Raw genomic sequence first — 19,145 nt, 5'->3', positions numbered from 1 at the left:
CATGCCATAGATTTTTCTAATATTTTTACAACAAACAATCTGAATTCTCATGCCATAGATTTTTCTTTCTTTCTTATTTATTATCATTAAACAGCTCAACGGCCTCACAAGGCTCAAATAACCAAAAAACCAAAGAGTGTAGCAGTGAGTGATAATGGCAATGGCAATGGCAATGGCAATGGGTGTAGAGAACAAACAAGTGTTACTGAAAGGCTACGTAGACACAATTCCAAAGGAATCAGACATGGAAGTGAAGGTAACTCAGACTCAGCTCAACCCTCCAAATCTAAAAGGGTCTGCAGCCATTCTTCTTAAGAACCTATATCTCTCTTGTGACCCTTACATGAGAGGTCGTATGAGAGATTTTCATGGTTCCTATATACCCCCATTTGTCCCTGCTCAGGTACATACCTACCCACCCACCCACACACACATGATTATCTTATTCATTTGTAAAATCATAATTATATTTGATATAATATGTTGGCATAGCTTAGCCGCTTGAAGGTTTTGGCGTCTCCCAAGTTGTCGACTCTGATCACCCAGATTTCAAGGCTGGTGATTATGTGACTGGGATGACTGGATGGGAACAATACACCTTAGTCTCTCCCACTCGTGCCCAACAGCTCAGAAAAATCCACTTGGATGATGATATCCCTCTTTCATACCATTTGGGGCTTCTTGGTATGCATCTTCTTACTTATTTATTTCTTTGCTACATACAAATCAATTGAAATCTCTACTTTCTAATTCCATGTTGAATTGAAGTTTCATCTTTTTCTTTTGAATAAATAAATCTCTTTTATCCAACTGAAAAAGACAGTCATTAGAACCATTATTGTACTTTTCTGTTTTCGAACATGTGGGAGAGAAGAAAAACCAAAAGGGTATCCACCAAACCAAACAAAACAAAACTAAACAGAAACAAATAATGTTTTTGTTGACAGTATTTGGCAAAGGGGGAAGTCTACAGTTTTTGCAAAATTATTTGGTTGTTGAAATATTCACTCAAGTAGAAAAGGGGTGTGCGTGTGTGTATGCAGGCATGCCAGGTTTTACTGCGTATGCAGGGTTGTTTGAGGTGTGCTGCCCCAAGAAAGGAGAATATGTTTTTGTGTCTGCAGCTTCAGGTGCTGTTGGTCAGCTTGTTGGCCAGCTTGCTAAATTGCATGGTTGTTATGTGGTTGGAAGTGCTGGCTCGAACCACAAAGTAATGTCTTAATTTAACTATTCTTACAACCCCAATCTCAAAATATTTCTATATATGCTAGCTAGACTGGTACATATTCACTAAGCAAAACAGTTAAATACTATAGGTTGATCTGTTGAAGAATAAGCTTGGCTTTGATGATGCTTTTAACTACAAGGATGACCCAAACTTGACTGCAGCTTTGAAGAGGTTGGTACTGATTTTTCTGGATAAAGTTTTGTTTTTCTTTTCTTGGTACAATGAATGAATGCTATTATTATTATTAGTAATAAACTTATAAAGTGAATAACATGATACAAAATTGACAACTCTGTCTTTTCGTTATCTAATTCTTTTAGACCCAACACGCACACATGTATATGTCTGCTATCGTAGACTTATGTTATAATCTGATTGGTTGATCCATCTGTGATGACCATTAAGTTAGCTAGGCAGGGGGACCTATACTCATTTAATCATATTACGTGTTTGAGAAGTGGTACGTTTATTTTATAGACTAGGTTAGGAAACCACAGCCCTTTTATTCTGAAAATTAACCAAATGTGGTTCATTTTACATAAAGAGATAGAATACGTGACGTGATTGTCTACAAGTATTCATGACTGTTAGTTATTACTCATAAGAACGTATTTGACAAGTCTGTTATGTTATGAAGTTCATTGGCTATCTGGATTTCTAGGCCTAATATAACAACCTTACTGAGAGAGATTGAGGGTGTGTACTAAATCTTGTTTTGAAACTTAAACCAAGTAAAAAATGCATGCAGAGTTTTGTTTTGCATAAGATGTTGATGTAGAGTTTAATACCGATGAGATGGATCGTTGGAGCAGGTACTTCCCACAAGGCATTGACATCTACTTTGACAATGTGGGAGGAGACATGCTTGATGCAGCACTTGGGAACATGAGAATTTTCGGTAGGATTGCCGCCTGTGGAATGGTGTCCCTCAACAGCCTCTCTGATCCTCAAACAATGCACAACTTGTACAATCTCATACCCAAGCGTATCAAGATACAAGGATTCCTGCAAAGCGATTACTTGGATTCATTCCCACGTTTCCTTGAACATGTTACCACTTACTACAAGCAAGGAAAGATTGTCTACATTGAAGACATGAATGAAGGCTTGGAAAGTGCTCCATCTGCTCTTGTTGGCTTATTTTCTGGCAAAAATATTGGTAAGCAGGTCATTCGTGTAGCCCATCAATGAATCTTCTTCTGCTTATACATTCTGGAAGAGGCCCTTCGCATAGCGCATGTTCAATAACTCAAGAATAAATGAGCTATATTTATTCCCTGTTTTTGAAGTGGATGATTATGCAATAATGTTGAGATATTTATTTCTTGAGCTTTTTTACTTCAATGGCCAGAAACTCATGAAGGGTTGCTTTCCTAATCTTATGCACAAGTAAAAAAGAGATGGTGTTTATAATGTTTGACTTAATAATTATGAATGGATAGGATATATATGTTTCCTTCCTTTGCTTGAAGAAAAGGACACTAACAAACATTTGTGGCCTGATTTGATGATAGTCCCAGCCACAAAACAAACTCATCTATTGTCAACAATGCCAATTATGTTGTAACATATTCAATGTGAAAATAGTTCTACATGAATGAAACGTCACTCTCACTCATCTAAATTATTGACATGGTTGTTAATGTAGAACACAAGCTAGTGGCCAAATTTCCATCCATCTTGAATCGAATTCACTCCTCTCCTATTCTCATTATTAATTATTAATTATTTTTTATAATAATAATAATAATAGTGATAATACATTTTCTTTGCACCTCACATCTGTTCATGAGTGTGCATACCTGTCATTCATGTACTGATTTCAATGCACTAACATGAGAAGAGGTCACATCCTTTTTCCATAATAATGAAGAAGAGAAAAGCTGTCTGATTCCTAAATCAAAGGCCATTTCAAATCAAATGAATGCTCTAAAGATGGTTTTATTATTATTATTGCTGGTAGCAAGAGCCAGGTTCCTCAGGAGCAACCCTACCTGGTCCAGCTAATGGGGCAGCTGCAATTCCTCTTTCATTCAGCAAACATCTAAAATGCGCCAGTCTTCCAGTAACCTCCCTTGGATCCTTCGCCAGCTTGTCATAAGGCGTCCATAACCGCTCTTCATCACATGACATGAAAGGAAAAACATGAGTAAAGCCCTCACAACAACAAGATCAAGATGCAACTCAATGAATGCAATGCAAGTACCTGCGGCTGCAGCAGCGCGGGGCCATATGGTTTGCTGAATATCCGAGGCATCAATGTGCTCTCCCCACATACAGACCTCGCCACCAATAACTAATTTTTGTTGGTTGGGGTTTGTGATATTTGTGAGCGGTTCATTTGAATAGAAATCTTGCCATAAAGCATCCAAATGATCCAAGTACCACTTGTCCTGGTTGCTCACAATGCACCTCAACCCAGCTGCAACTGCCTTCTGAGCAACACCACCTCCGAGCCTGCCCACAAAATTATGAGCATCATCATCCCCAACAAAAATACTGAGAATGAGTGATTTTTGAGAATACATATGAGTAAAGTGACATATCAAGAAATCACATACTTGTTTGCAAACCAAAATCGTTCAATACCATCCATATAATATAAGATTCAGAATTATGAGTGATTAGAGTTTTGGCATACCAGTTGTGCACCACTGTCTGTCGGCTCAATTTTTTGCCAAAGTTATTGAACGTCTCTTCCCTGTAAATTTTTTAAAGTGGATGATTAGATGTAGATTGTTAGCTAAGGATAAGCAGTACAATAATTAGATTGGACATAAACGTCATGTCATCATACCAGTTAACAATTTCGAATCCATGAGATAGAGCTATGCGTTGTGCTCGCAACACAAAGTACTGGTAAGCTTCAGATCCATTCATACCATTCCTTCTTAACCTGCACACAAGATTGGTATTATGGATGGATGTAGAGGAGTTAATGATCAATCAAGGAATTGGATATCTGTTCAGAAACTGAGCTGACACAACTCTTTTTTTTAAAAAAAACAAAAAAAAAACAAAATAAGACAAATCCTTCTAGCAATGAGTTTGATTATAGCATTATTACCATTTTCTTATATGAGGTGTGGTCCTCCAGCAACCTGAAACATAGAGTTGTTAAAAAAATCTAAGCTAAAAGTAAAAGAACAATGTATAATCACTTCTACGATTCAACATAACAACTAAATTTATCTATAACAGGCTGAACTGAAACTGAAATAACAAGCATAGATTAAGGCTGTTAAGTTTCTCTGCTTACTTGTATTAACTTCATCACCTCCCAAGTGCACAAATTTAAATTTAAAGATCTTCTTGAAGTCTGAAACATGTCAAAGTGAGATATCTCAATTCATTGAAGCACTACGATTAACAACTAAATGTGTAATATTTCGAAAAACAGATGAAAGTATGATAAGGACCTGAAAGAATTCCATCAATTAGTTTGAAGGTGAACTCATTGCTAACATCAAGTGGCTCCTGACAGTCCTTAGATGGCCACAGAGATGGGTAGCCAACTCCCCTAAAATTTAAACCATCACTCATTACCTTTTTGAGCAACTTAAAATCAATTGAAAATGACATATCTAAGATAATGTATGTAAAAAATATCAAGCTCTGCTTACCTCATATGGAAAATGAACACTTATCTTTAGATATTATAGAGATTCAAGAAATAAAAAGACTGCTCCTTTCTTAAAGTTTGCAATGATTTCTTATATGTATGCTAAAGCTTCAAAAGACTCTAATACATGCAACTATATGTATATATAGATTTAGTTTGCATACCATGACCCAGCATGTCCTGGAACATCAATTTCAGCCAATACGTTAATCCCTTGTCTTTGAGCATAGCTGCAAATATTTGAACAAGAATATTAAAGAAGTAACAAAGATACTAATAATAATATAGAGAGAAGAAAAAAAATGACTTGCCTGACAATTTCTGTGGCATCTGCTATGGTATATCTTTCTGAATTAGAATAAGCACCATTCCACAGTTTGGGATAGGAAGGTATCTCCAAAGGAAAAGACTGAGTGTCCACAATGTGCCAGTGCAAGACATTCTGGTCGTTCAAAGTTAAGGATTGATTGAGTGAACACTATCAAATGAAAATGGAAAGTTAGGAAAGAATAGTTGGACTGGTATAGATGACATACCAGCTTTGCATAGGCCATGGAATCAATGACACTCTTTATCACCGGCAGAGGCAGATAGTGTCGAGATGTATCTGAACCAATCTCACATTCATACATACATACAATAATTAATTACACATAGAGTTTGACATTTTTGAAGTTTGTGTGGATTGAGATGAGAAGTATGTAAGTAGGTGGTCACTCACCAATCAAGAGACCTCTATAAGAGAATCTGGGCTCATCGATAATGGTCCAGGGGGCCCTATTGAGTTCGACTGTCTTGGTTTTAGAGTTGAAACGGCATAGTTGGCTGAAGGTCTGCTCTGCAATAATATTTGATATCCTCAGCAGCATGAATGAATGTGAATGAATATGTAATAACACAACACATAATATCATGGCATATTCAGCATAACCTGTAGTCCGTGTAAAGCACCGTAGACGGTGTTTGCCTACATGAAAATGAAAAATAAATGGTAGTGAAAAGTCAACGAAAACAACAAATGGAGATTGGAGATTGGAGGAAAGGTAATTGATTTATCACCTGGAGATATGCATAAAGGGGTTTGGAGGGGTCTGGTTGAGGAATAGACAGGTGGTAAGACTCATCCACCCCATACTGAAGCTGTTCGTTGGTGGAGGAGACGACGACGTTTAAGCCTTGAAGAAGAAGAAGAGGGGATTTGGATTTGGAGTTGTTAGCAGTAGCACGAGGGAGATTGATGAGAGTGAGTAGGCTGGCGAAGGCGTCCTTGAGAATGGAGGAAACGTCGGCGTATTGGGTAATGAGGTGGAAATGAGAGGGAATGAAGAGAGTGGAAGTGGAGTAGTTGACATGCTTGGGCATTGGCCATAGGTTGAGCTGCTTTTGGGTATTTTGGTTTTGGGTTTCAAGAGAGTAAGCCAGCTGACCAAGTTGAAGAAGAAGAAGTAGTAGCAGTCCCAGCAGCCTCAGATTCACAAGTAGGCCACCACCATTACCATGACTATGACCATTACTACTGGTTCTGGTTCTGATTGTGGTGGCCATGGAAGAAGAAGAAGAAGAAGAAGAAGAAAAATGAGGATAATTGGTTGTGTTGTGAGTTTGGGGATGGAAAGGAATATTAATAAACAAGAAAAATAGAAAAGTAAGATTAGGAATGGGAGTTAGGAGTGGGTGGATCACTTGTCTTCTGTTTGTTCTTTTCTGTTGTGTTTTGTGTTCACGTGAACCATGAAAGGAAAAAGAACAAAGTAGCTTAATATAATATGTTATCATGAGCTCATGTATGTAAATACTAAATATATATTCTAAAATAAATAATAATAATTGTACGTAAAGTGCCTGCTGCTCCAATCCAATCCAATCCAATTCATTATGACCATTCCATTGTTTGTTTGTCTGCCATCCTAATCCTATGAATGAATAATGAATATGAATCTTTTTTTGTATTTCATAACATTCTTTTCTATTTGTCTCAACAGCTAGCATCTTTACCATTCTTGCTTTCCAAACCCAATAATGCTTTCCATTTTTCCATCCAAATTAATTTGTTAATACCAACGTGGCAGCCCAACTATCTACCAACGAAAAGTTAACTCAACCCAATCCAATCCAATCCAATCCAATCCAACTACGCCACGTGTCTCTGTCTGTCTCTTTTTGGTATTTACACAACTCATTCTCATTCTCTACATCACCACACCTCTTCTACTCTATTATTATTATTATTATTAATACAAAAACATTGGTTGGTTGCTGTCTAAAATTGTGTTCCAATTTAGTGTCTAACCGATTAGAATTTGACACAATACTCATTTAATACATTGACTTTTATAACAAAATGAAACGCCAATTAATATAAATGTCTTGGCAGGTGGCAGCCGGCAGTTGGCACCTTCATATTCTTTTTTCTCTTTTATAGGAAAAAAACACAATTATATAGAAATAATTTTCTAAGATATTTTTATTTCTCTCTAAAAAATTAATTTTAATATGACAATTATTAAAAGATTAATAAAGCAGTTTTTTATATTTATAATTTTTAATAAATATTTACATTTAATTGGTTACACTTTCTATAAATTTTAACAATTATACATTGTTAAAATATAAAAATATATTTATTTAAAAATGAAAAAGTGCACAATTCAATCCCTTTTAACTGACTTCCATTTTTAACTTCATCTTCTTCATCTTCCATTCAAGACAGATCGACAAGAAAGAAGATTATGTATTCATCAACAACAACATAAGCTGAGCTGAGATGAGATGTGAGGATGTCTGGGCTGGGCTGGGCTGGGCTGGGCTGGTTGACTAAAATCCAAAAGGCCCACTCTTCTACTCTACCCTCTTAATTATATTAATATATATTAACATTGCTTTGTTATTTGTTAACCAACAAACCTACTACTCTCCACGTCTTTCATTACTTCCTAATCTTCAACTTTACGTTTATCATCATCATTACATTATTTATTTTATATCTATCTATCTTTCTATCAACCTCAAAAAGCCAAACTCTACATTTTTCTTGTTTCATTTGATTTATTTTCTTTTTAAATTTACACAATATATTTCAAGTTTCATAAATAAATAAGTATATGTAGTAGTAAAGTAATAATAATAAGTTTGCCTAGATTTTCTCGTCTTCCTCCTCCGCTTCCTTACCCGAAAAATATGGATCAACCGGACCCCAAAAACGACATCGATCCAAACGACGACGTATTCGGCCTATTCGCCGCCGCAACTGACTCTCACTCCAATTTCAACTCCAACTTCCGCTCGTACTCTGCTCCTTCCACCAACTCCGACCGCTTCTTCCTCGATTCATCTGACGAAGAAGACTCACACCAACCCCAAAACGATGCCGATTCCCTCGAGTCTGCCTCCAAGCGCCTTAATTACATGCTCCAATTCCTCGACCGAAAGCTCGATTCCCATTCCCATTCCCATTCCACTCCTCTAAATCACTCTCCTCCGCTGCCTGAGTTCGTTGCCAACGGCGGAGGCACTGGCATCTTCCGCCTTCCCCTTCGCGCCGCCCTCCATCCCAACCGCCCATTCAGCCTCGAACTCAGGCCTCACCCACTTCGGGAGACTCAGATTGGCCGCTTCCTTCGCACGATTGTTGCCACTCCCTCCCAGCTATGGGCTGCTACCGAGTGCGGCCTTCGCCTTTGGCACTTGAACAATCTCTACGCATCCGGGGGCCCCGAGGATGCGCTGCCGTTTCGGGAGTCCGTGGAGACTTCGCCCACTCTATGCTTGGTCGCCGACCAGGGGTCCCGGGTGATCTGGAGCGGCCATAGGGACGGCAAGATTAGGTGTTGGAAAATGGACCAGAACGATGCTGCTGCTTCTGGAACTCGAACCTATTTCAAGGAAAGCTTGTCGTGGCAGGCTCATAGAGGCCCCGTTCTCTCTCTCGTTATCACGGCTTATGGTACCTCAACTGGATCCGCAGTGTTATGATTTAACTTTATCGTTTACATTTTTTATTGCCCAAATTTCATTTCTTTGGCTTAAAGAAGATTTTGTCTTGACTTTTGCTGTTCCAGGAGACCTGTGGTCGGGTTCAGAGGCTGGTGTTATTAAGATATGGCCTTGGGAAGCTATTGAAAGATCTTTGTCTTTAACTGTTGAAGAAAGGCCCATGGCTGCACTACTTGTAGAGAGGTCCTTCATCGACCCAAGGGGCCAACTTGCTGCAAATGGTTTCGTCAATGTCTTTAATTCCGATGTCAAGTACCTCGTATCTGATGATTCCAGGGCCAAAGTGTGGACTGCTGGTTATTTATCCTTTGCATTATGGTACGCCTACATTCCCGCCTCCCATTATTTGCTCTCTTCACGTCTAAAAATAGTTTTGGTGGATTTTTTTTTGAACTCTTACAATATGAATATAGGATGACATTTTCAAATAATTGTTTGTGAAGTTCTTGACCAATCATAACTTATATTATGGGCACAATATGTTCTCGATGATTTTTGAACGAACATGATTGAAGCCAATATCTTAGACACTGAATTTAATTTAGTATACTAGTTTTTGTGTTGCAGGGATGCTCGTACAAGGGAGCTACTCAAAGTTTTCAATACAGATGGTCAGCTTGAAAATCGAGTGGACATATCATCTGTGCAGGACATCTCTGTAGACTTTACCTCTGGGTCAAAGAAAGAGAAAACACAAAATTCATTTGGGTTCTTTCAGCGCTCCCGTAATGCTATAATGGGTGCAGCAGATGCTGTTCGTCGAGTTGCAGTGAAGGGTGCCTTTGGAGATGACAATCGAAGAACAGAAGCAATGGGGATAGCTGTTGATGGTATGGTGTGGACAGGATGCACAAGTGGCTTGCTTGTGCAGTGGGATGGAAATGGCAACCGTGTACAAGATTTTCTTTATCATTCTTCTGCTGTTCAGTGCCTTTGTACCTTTGGTATGCGATTATGGGTGGGTTATCTAAGTGGCACTGTTCAAGTATTGGACCTTGATGGTAATCTGCTGGGAGGATGGGTGGCTCATAGCTGTCCTGTGATAAATATAACTGCTGGGGCAGGTTATATATTCACTTTGGCAAATCATGGCGGCATACGTGGATGGAATGTCACATTACCTGGACCCCTTGACAATATAGTGCGTTCGGAGTTAACCGACAAAGAATTTTTATATACAAGGATTGAAAGTTTGAAAATATTGACTGGTACATGGAATGTTGGACAAGGAAGAGCATCTCGTGACTCACTCATATCATGGCTAGGTTCCGTTGCCTCTGATGTTAGCATTGTTGTTGTTGGGTTGCAAGAAGTTGAGATGGGAGCTGGCTTTCTTGCTATGTCTGCAGCTAAAGAGACTGTAAGTTGTACTTTTATATATGTGGGTATGTAAAATTGTAAATGTTATTTGTTTACTGCTAACTTTGTTACTTTAATGCTTCCTTTAAGCGCTCTTGCCCATGCAATTTAATATGTAAATCTAAGAATAATTTGATTGCTGAATGCTGGGGAAAGAATAAAATTTAATTATGCAATGAAAATGAGAGGTGAATGTTCAACTAATCACGAGCCTTTTTTCTTAGAATTAATGAAAGGAATTAATACATGGAATTATAACATGATTTATGATTATTATTTCTTTTGTTTTTTTAGCGCATAAAATATATGTTTCTCTTTATGATGACTTTTCTTGTTTCCTGACTGTAGGTAGGTCTTGAGGGGAGTTCTGTTGGGCAGTGGTGGCTGGATATGATTGACAAAACATTGGATGAAGGATCAACGTTTGAACGTGTTGGTTCTAGGCAGTTAGCAGGCTTGCTTATTGCTGCATGGTTGGTATTTTCTATCAAAATCTCTTTTGTGAATTGTTATTGTTATTATTTTTTCAATGTCTCAGATGTAGAGACTTAATTTTGCATCACCATTTTTTAAGTGCCGTGTCTGATTAACTCCTTAATAACTTCAAGTCTTTAACCTATTAATAACTGTGTCTCAAGTGAACTCAGTTGTTTCTTAAAATCAAGTGGGTAATTTTTAGTTTGTTTGTCTTGAACTAGATTTTCTCAGGAATAAGGATAGAAACCTTATATTTAAGATTTTTTTGTTCTTCTCTTCAATGCTTTTGCATTCGGCCTACTTAATCTTTTTATGGCCTCTTTCTCAGTTAAGACTTTTCATTAATGATTGTTGAATGTCATCCTTTAGGGTGAGAACTGATCTTAGAGCTTATGTTGGAGATGTTGATGCAGCAGCAGTTCCGTGTGGCTTTGGGCGTGCCATTGGTAATAAGGTAGGCTCTTTATGTTAATTTGAATGACATGATTGTGATACATACATTGTTGTTACTTTTATTCATTCAAAGACTTGATGGTTTCCAAAAGGTTTCTTTATGGTTTCCGTTTGGCTTATAGATCTATATTTGTTCATGCGTGCTGATGCATACACTCTACACAAGTAAATATGTGAACCGCCTTTTGTCTAAATAGAAATTGATGACTTTTTTTTAGGGAGCTGTTGGTTTGAGGATGAGAGTGTATGATCGAATAATGTGCTTTGTTAACTGTCACTTCGCTGCACATCTAGAAGCGGTTAATCGTCGCAATGCAGACTTTGATCATGTATACCGGACAATGGCCTTCAGTCGACCAACTAATCTCTTCAATGCCGCTTCCGGTACAATACTGTACCTATTCTTGTTTTGTTCGCTTGCCTTCTCAATGTATTTATTTTGGCTTGTTTATAGATCTGGATTGCCATTGGTCCTTTCTGTTGCAGCTAGTGCTTCATCTGCTGCTCAGGTGCTTCGAAGTACAACTGTATGTATATGTCATCACTGTAGCATGCTAAATTGGTCTGAGTTATTTTTTTTTTCAAAGTTAAATAGTTTCAGTTCATTTTATGAAGCATTGTTGTCTTCACAGACTGGTGTTGCCTACTCTGCTGAAGGGATGCCTGAATTATCTGAGGCAGACATGGTCATATTTCTTGGTGATCTTAATTATCGATTAGATGGTATATCTTATGATGAAGCTAGAGATTTTGTGTCACAAAGATGTTTCGATTGGCTTAGAGAAAAGGATCAACTTAGAGCAGAAATGGAAGCTGGAAATGTCTTTCAAGGAATGCGTGAGGCAGATATTAGGTTTCCTCCCACATACAAGTTTGAAAGACACCAAGTTGGTTTAGCAGGTAACTTTTTCTGTGCAAGTAGTATTGTTCAGTTTATGCCAATTGAGCTGTTCGAGAGAGGGGTGGTTGGGGTAGTTTGTATCTCTTCTAATCAGGTGTTTAGCAGGTAAAAAAAATCTTGTAGGTGGGCTTTCGTTCCTGCTGTAGAGCTTTTCATTGAGGCTGATAAAAAGCTTCCGGAAATAATTGACTTGTTTGTAAATTATCTTTTTGTAGGGTATGATTCAGGTGAAAAGAAGCGAATTCCAGCTTGGTGTGATAGAATCATATACCGTGATAGCCGTTCAACCACTGCATCAGAATGCAGTTTGAAGTGTCCTGTAGTTTCCTCAATATTGCAGTAAGTGATTCTAGTGTGTAACATATTTCTTTTTTGTTTTTCCCAATTGCAATAAAGTATAAAAACAAATGGAATGTATCTCATAATTTTTTATCTGGTCTAAGGCCATCCAGGTGGCCTTTAGAGCCCCCCTTAAATTCTTCCAGTGAGATACTAGATAAATTTCTTCTGGTTTACAGGGATGCATTTCTTTATTCTGTATTTAATAGGGTTGTGATTGTCAAGGCCATATTTGGATGCATGTACTTATCAAAAGAAGCTCATCAGTTTTGTTTCTGGCTAAGTCTCTAGCTGTTTAGTTCATATTAATATGCTCAAAATTTGATGTTCAAAACTTCAAATCACACATATGAAGGGAGGGAACAGAGTTGAGAAAAAATGCTCAATAATTTTATTAAAATTTCATGTGTACTGGACTAACACCTGTGACAACTTATACTGATATCTTTTCTACTCCTGTCTGGGATACACTGACACCATGATTTTATACTTAAATACCTGCCATCTTCTGTTTGATAGGTATGAGGGTTGCATGGATGTGACAGACAGTGATCATAAGCCTGTCCGCTGCATCTTTGCTGTTGATATTGCACGAGTTGATGAATCAGTTAGGAGACAGGAGCTTGGAGAGATTCTTGGAACAAATAAGAAAGTCAAAGCTATACTTGAAAAACTGTGCAAGATTCCGGAAACGATCATCAGCACAAACAACATAATTCTTCAAAACAAGGACACATCGATCTTGCGTATTACCAATAAATGTGGGGAAAGAGATGCATTATTTGAAATCCTTTGTGAAGGACAAACTATCGTTAATGAGGATGGGCTTGCATCAGATCATTGTCCTAGAGGCTCCTTTGGCTTTCCCCGTTGGCTTGAGGTAACTTGTTTTGCTTTTAAAAAAGAACAATAGTTATACTTTTGCAGGTTCTTATTTTGTTTGGTTGAGAGGATTACAAAATTATACTGTGTTTTTGTTACTTGGCTCGTTTTATTTTTCAGTATATTAGTGATATAGTGTTCAAATTTTAAATTTGTTGCAAATCTACACCACCAGTGCTAAGAAATATCAGTAAAAGAATTTAGAAAGACATTTCTAATCCTGATAAATTTGTAATTTAAAAAATATATAGAGAGGAAGTGATCTATTAAATGCATACTAAGATGGCCGACAATAAGTTTCAACTTTTTACTATTCATGTCTTTAACATATATAAAATGTACCTATATAAAATGATTGTGTTCTGTTGCATTGCATCAGGTGTTTAAAAAGTCTTTCTATACATTTTTTTTCCCTTCTTGATTGATACTTTCATATTATGGAGTACATAATCCAGTTTAAAGCTCTAGTTTATATCACTTATCAGCAATAATGGCGGAATATGCTTGCCACAAATTTGCTTATCTGTTATTTATTTGGCATGGGATTTAGGTTACACCTGCTACGGGCATTATCAGACCTGATCATATTGCAGAGGTCTCTGTTCATCATGAAGACTTCCAAACACTGGAAGAATTCGTTGATGGCGTCCCCAAGAACAGTTGGTGTGAAGATGCCAGAGACAAAGAAGTTATATTGGCGGTTAAGATTAGAGGGAGTTACACGACTGAGTCAAGAGATCACCAGGTTCGTGTACGTCACTGCTTATCATCACGAAAGAATCCAAATGAACACGAGCTCGAATCCAGGAAACTCCAAGGAACAGTCCTTCACCGATCTGATTTGCAACATCTTAGTAGTTCCAACGAGGTTGTCGACCACTTAAAAGACATGGTTGGCAACCTACAAAGCATGCACAGTCCTTGAATGAATGAATGAATGAATGAATTTGACTCGGAACAGAATAGCCGGCCGGCCAAGTTGCCATTTTTTAATTGCCAGTTGCTTGTGGAGCTAACTCTTTATTATTTGTTGAGGAAAATCTTTGTTCCATTTTTATATTCTCTTGGGATGATTGATTTTCAGTATTCAATTGTACAGGAAAGACAAATAAGTAAAGCTTGCAGATCATAGGATTTTACGCGTTCTTTTGTTTTCAACATATTTTGGGGCATTTAACTGAAGCACAGACTGCTATCAATGAAAAAAGATAGTTGGAGTTTTTATTTTGAGGACTCTTCAATTTGGCTTTTATATAATATTTATTGATATTATTTGTTATGAATTTTTCAAATTTAGTATCTATTGAGAATAATTTTAATATATCTTAAACTTTTAGAAATCGACATTAAGACATATGCCTTGAGAGTGACATGCACTTCGTTAAATCAATAAAGTGAGCAAACCTAAATATATATCATCAATAGAGCAATGCAGGAGCATTTATTTTTTTTAAAATTTTATTTAGAATGGCTCAACAATATATATGCCTATGGGTGAGATAATCCTAGAGCTAAACTCTACGGGGTGTTTGGTATGGGGGGTTTGGTTTGGTGAGAATGAAAATGTCAAATCTAACTCATGTTTGGTAAATTCATTTTTAATGGCTTGAGGGTTTGTGTTTCCAAGTGGGTCTTATTTTTTAACTTGATTTGAGAGTAATCTTAATCCCTTTAGAGGCTGTTTGTTATAAGTTTTGAGTGTCATGGGAATGTGTGGCAAGTGTTCACATGTAGGTTAATCTAAAACTCACAATTTCACAAGTATTCACATTACCCACTAAAACTCTGTGGGACCCACCACTTTCCCACCTAACAAATGGCACCAAACATGGGGTACACTTCAAATGACCACCCATCCCAACACTTCCCCATATACAAACAGCCCTTAAACATTTGACTTTCACATTCCCTTAATTTAAAACCCTTCTAACTCTACTCCTCAAACTCAAACCTCATACCAAACACCCCCTACATGAATGATTGGTCAACAAAAAATAATCATATTATAGTTTTTACTAAGTTTAAAAGAAATTTGGTTAATTATTAAACAATATAATAGAAGTGCAAAATCTTGATCAACACCAAACTTGTAATATTGAAATAAATAAAAACTTGTAATATTGTAATAAATAAAAATTCATTCTCAAAAAGTGCAAATACTACTATACCATAGTCATTTAATTATACCATCACCCACATTCAGCTTCTGTTTCCATTCCATAAAGAGCACAACTGATTCATCATTCCACACCAAATTTCTTTATCAGTGTAGAAATCAAATGAAATAATTATATATTCTAGATTATAGTCGATCTCTGATCTCCAACTAGTATACTACGTCCCTAAAGGGAATATTTTGGTCTTTTTTTTTAACAAAAGGAGATATTTGGTATGTAAGACTACTTTTGTTTTTTTTAATAAAGAAGTATGTATGACCTCGAGTTTCTTGCTGGTTGTTAGTAGACCACTAAAACTGATTTTTAAGCCTAATTTTGCCCAAAATAAAGGCTCTTCTTTCTAGCATTCCTACAATTTTGGATTTGAATGAATATAGGGTAGGGTTTGAACAAAATATTTCTAGGCTACTTTTTTTGTCAATATACTCATTTCAGGAAATGTTGATTTCTTGTGTCTCACACCGAGACAAACTTTTGACAATGAAGACGATTGATTTGGAAAGTTCGGTAAAGATGAAAGTTATAACACTATGTATTATCTGTTATATGGTTCTTTTATCGTGTTATTCCAAGACTTCTAGAGCCAGGTATGACCAGAATAACGAAGCATGTACGACCTTGAATTTTTTGCTTGTGGTTAGTAGACCACTAAAAATGATTTTTTTTTGGTGATGCCTAATTTCACCCAAAATGAATCCTCCAACTCCTAGCATTGCTACTAAACAAATGAAATCAAATTTGGATGAGTATATGGTAGGGTATGAGCAAAATATTTCTTGGCTACTTTTTTGTAAATATATTCGAAATGCCGATTTTCTATATCTTATATTAGGATAGGCGTTTGACAATGAAGACAATTGATTTTGAAATTTTGATAAACATGAAAGTTGTAGTTCTATGTCTTATCTTTCATATGGTTCTGCACTCGTGTTTTGAAGGGTCGATGTGACATGGGCGCGAGTTCAGGTCGACGCAAGCAGACTGAACTACTGGGTTGGGAAGAGAAATGGGCCCAAAAAGGGCTAGTGCTTCAACTTTATCAAAATTTTCCTTCTTTTCTTAAAAAATGCTACATTTTCCATCATTTTTTTCAATTTTAATTTCTTTCTTTTTTCTTTCATAATTGCCACCATAAAACAAAAACCATTAAAAGTAAAATAAACATAAAACAAAATTTAAACACAATAATTCAATTAATTAAAATACAACATATGACACTAAAATAACTCTAAAACCACACAAAAGTCTATAAAATTAAAATAATGCTAATAAATTTAAATTTAATTAAAAACTTTAAAAACTAAAGAACTAAACCATTTTTAGTTTATAAAATGTGAAAAAATAACTCTATTTTCTAGAATTATCACATCTCAAACTTAAGATTTTACTAGCCCTCAAGCAAAAAAAAAAAAAAAAAAATCAAAACACAAATTTATTTATTGGTGAAATCAAGAGTATTTAATAAAAAATTGTAATGAAAATAGTTCACGAAAAATTTGAAAATAGAAATCTAGCTTATGTAGTTAATTTAATAGTCAAATTTACTTTCAAATGAGCACACACAAAACCATCTATCTATTCAATAAATGAAATTTTGGAAAAAATTATGTAATAATAAAATAAATCTCAAGGAATGATAAATCATTTTTCGTACAAAAGTTATATAGGTTTGTTTTTTTTTTTTATCTCTCTCCACTAATGTAGAACACATACTCAAAGATCAATAGGGTTTTATAAGTTTGTAATGTGCAGTTTAAGGCAAATATAAGATAATAATACTTCAGAGATTATGTTGTAACTTGTAATTAACAGTAACACAATACAGAAAACTAACAAATAATTCTATACACAAAAAGTTGGGTTTTTTTCCCCAGCTTTTCCCAAATGCTAATCCAAGTATTAAAGATCATTATATATATAGCATCATCACTTATTCAAAGAAATTTATTTCTTTTTAGAGATTAATCTGATAATTCTTCTGACTTACTACCTCTTGCTATTTCGATTTTTCTTAATGGGCCTCATTGGAACTGGAACGAACGCCTACGAAAATGGGCTTTTAAAGAAAAGGGCCCAAGCCCAGAGCTTGTGCCCAAGATACTATAAAACATATCGTTTCTCAACATAACCTATCTAGGGCTTTACTTTGCCGTGTTACAGAGAGAAACCCTAGAGCAAGAAGAGAAGAGCGGTAGAAGAAAATGCCGGCTGGACACGGTCTACGATCTCGGACACGAGACCTGTTTTCACGTCCCTTCAGGAAGAAGGGGTACATCCCTCTCTCCACCTACCTCAAGACCTACAAGACCGGCGAGTATGTCGATATTAGGGTGAACGGCGCCATTCACAAGGGTATGCCCCACAAGTTCTACCATGGCCGAACTGGGCGTGTCTGGAACATCACCAAGCGCGCTATTGGGGTGGAGGTTAACAAGCAGGTATGTTTACTCCGATCTGTTTGTTTTGGCCGACTTTTACTGTAAAGAAATGGTTGTTTATGTATGTATGTATGTCTGGGTTTTTGTTAATTTTCTTTTATTTGGGTGAGTTGATGATGATTGTATATTCGATGACTGAGAAAATGTGAGATATGGGCTGAAGTGGATTTTGTCAATTGTTTGATGTGGGTGGGTAGATTTGAATGTTTAGTTATATATATATGTTTGAGTTCAAGTGCTAAATATTTGGCGCAGTCTTGTACATGTTTATGGTTTAGCTCTAGTCATTACCCAGTTGCCATGCTGATTTGTGTAGTGTGCCCCAAATAGTATGTGACTGTAGCTGTTGATACACTGTTGATATTGAATGTAGGTTGGGAACCGCATCATTAAGAAGAGGATTCATGTTCGTGTGGAGCATGTCCAGCCCTCTAGATGCACTGAGGAGTTCAGAAACAGAAAGTTGAGGAACGATAAGCTCAAGGCCGAGGCCAAGTTGAAGGGTGAGACCATCAGCACCAAGAGGCAGCCAGAGGGTCCCAAGCCAGGTTTCATGGTCGAAGGAGCTCAGTTGGAAACTGTCACTCCCATTCCTTACGATGTTGTCAACGATCTCAAGGGTGGTTATTAGATCTTTTTATGTATTATTTTTTCTTCTCAATGTTCTGTTCTGTTCTGTTCTTGTCTGGTTTTGATTTTGTTTTCAAGACTCCCAATGGAAACGTTTCCTTAATTAGTTCAAGTACTCGAAGCCGTTGTTAGTTTTCATATTTTGAATACTATTATAAGTACAATTTTGTTTTAATTTTGAGATTATCATCTTTGGAAAAACATAGATTCATTGTTCAGTTTATGTTGGAGAAATTCAACCAGATATATTGACGGAATATACATGTTTTTAAGTGGCTTGAAAAAAACATAATTTGAGCGCTTTGAGAAGACGATCTCTATATTTGTATGGTATTCATACTCTGATCGTGTATTCTTGTTTCCATAAGATTGGTCCTTTGTTCGATTGTTAAAAGTCGTGTAAATTTTATTAAGGTACTACTGGTAACATACACATGGTGACGAGTTGGGTTTACTGATGTTCTTTAATTTTAGAACACTTCATCTACAAGTGTATTTTAGCTAGAAGAAAATTTAACCTTTAAGAAACTTTGGCTTCTTATATGACGAGGCATGTTTTAACTAGTGTGTGATTCTGTGAGACAAAGCTTTTAATTTAGAAGGGAGACGATGAAGATTTCCTCCACCATCCTTCTACTCTTGCTTC

General features: G+C 36.5%; 4 protein-coding genes across 5 annotated transcripts; 3 read left to right on the top strand and 1 right to left on the bottom strand.

Moving 5' to 3' along the window:
- LOC133816830 (2-alkenal reductase (NADP(+)-dependent)) lies at positions 1-2,544 on the top strand. The gene is made up of 5 exons (XM_062249131.1): positions 1-403; positions 498-684; positions 1,044-1,210; positions 1,317-1,399; positions 2,041-2,544. The coding sequence occupies exons 1-5, from the start codon at positions 155-157 to the stop codon at positions 2,417-2,419; spliced, it is 1,065 nt and encodes a 354-aa protein (XP_062105115.1). The 5' UTR covers positions 1-154; the 3' UTR covers positions 2,420-2,544.
- A 222-nt stretch (positions 2,545-2,766) lies between these two features.
- LOC133816829 (beta-hexosaminidase 3) lies at positions 2,767-6,592 on the bottom strand. The gene is made up of 13 exons (XM_062249130.1): positions 5,910-6,592; positions 5,782-5,817; positions 5,572-5,683; positions 5,387-5,457; positions 5,162-5,292; positions 5,015-5,080; positions 4,648-4,748; positions 4,488-4,547; positions 4,296-4,329; positions 4,026-4,124; positions 3,870-3,929; positions 3,435-3,685; positions 2,767-3,345 (listed from the first exon to the last, which is right to left on the bottom strand). Exons 1-13 carry the CDS (start codon positions 6,393-6,395, stop codon positions 3,179-3,181), a joined length of 1,674 nt encoding a protein of 557 aa, XP_062105114.1. The 5' UTR covers positions 6,396-6,592; the 3' UTR covers positions 2,767-3,178.
- Positions 6,593-7,834: 1,242 nt separating this feature from the next.
- Positions 7,835-14,478, top strand: LOC133816828 (type II inositol polyphosphate 5-phosphatase 15). 2 transcript variants are annotated; one of them, XM_062249129.1, is made up of 11 exons: positions 7,837-8,793; positions 8,909-9,161; positions 9,411-10,203; positions 10,551-10,675; positions 11,049-11,133; positions 11,351-11,516; positions 11,619-11,659; positions 11,765-12,032; positions 12,249-12,372; positions 12,892-13,252; positions 13,805-14,478. In XM_062249129.1, exons 1-11 carry the CDS (start codon positions 8,028-8,030, stop codon positions 14,177-14,179), a joined length of 3,357 nt encoding a protein of 1,118 aa, XP_062105113.1. In that variant the 5' UTR covers positions 7,837-8,027; the 3' UTR covers positions 14,180-14,478. The 2 variants fall into 2 exon arrangements, with proteins under 2 accessions (XP_062105112.1, XP_062105113.1); XM_062249128.1 differs by having other exon boundaries at positions 7,835-8,793; positions 11,351-11,659.
- A 3,077-nt stretch (positions 14,479-17,555) lies between these two features.
- LOC133816827 (large ribosomal subunit protein eL21x/eL21w) lies at positions 17,556-18,704 on the top strand. The gene is made up of 2 exons (XM_062249127.1): positions 17,556-17,869; positions 18,243-18,704. Exons 1-2 carry the CDS (start codon positions 17,633-17,635, stop codon positions 18,498-18,500), a joined length of 495 nt encoding a protein of 164 aa, XP_062105111.1. The 5' UTR covers positions 17,556-17,632; the 3' UTR covers positions 18,501-18,704.
- Positions 18,705-19,145: the final 441 nt, after the last annotated feature.

This window comes from Humulus lupulus, chromosome 2, assembly GCF_963169125.1.
Source record: "Humulus lupulus chromosome 2, drHumLupu1.1, whole genome shotgun sequence".
NCBI lineage: Eukaryota > Viridiplantae > Streptophyta > Magnoliopsida > Rosales > Cannabaceae > Humulus > Humulus lupulus.
Note: the sequence above shows the minus strand (reverse complement) of the source record. Positions and strands in the feature narration are given on the sequence as shown.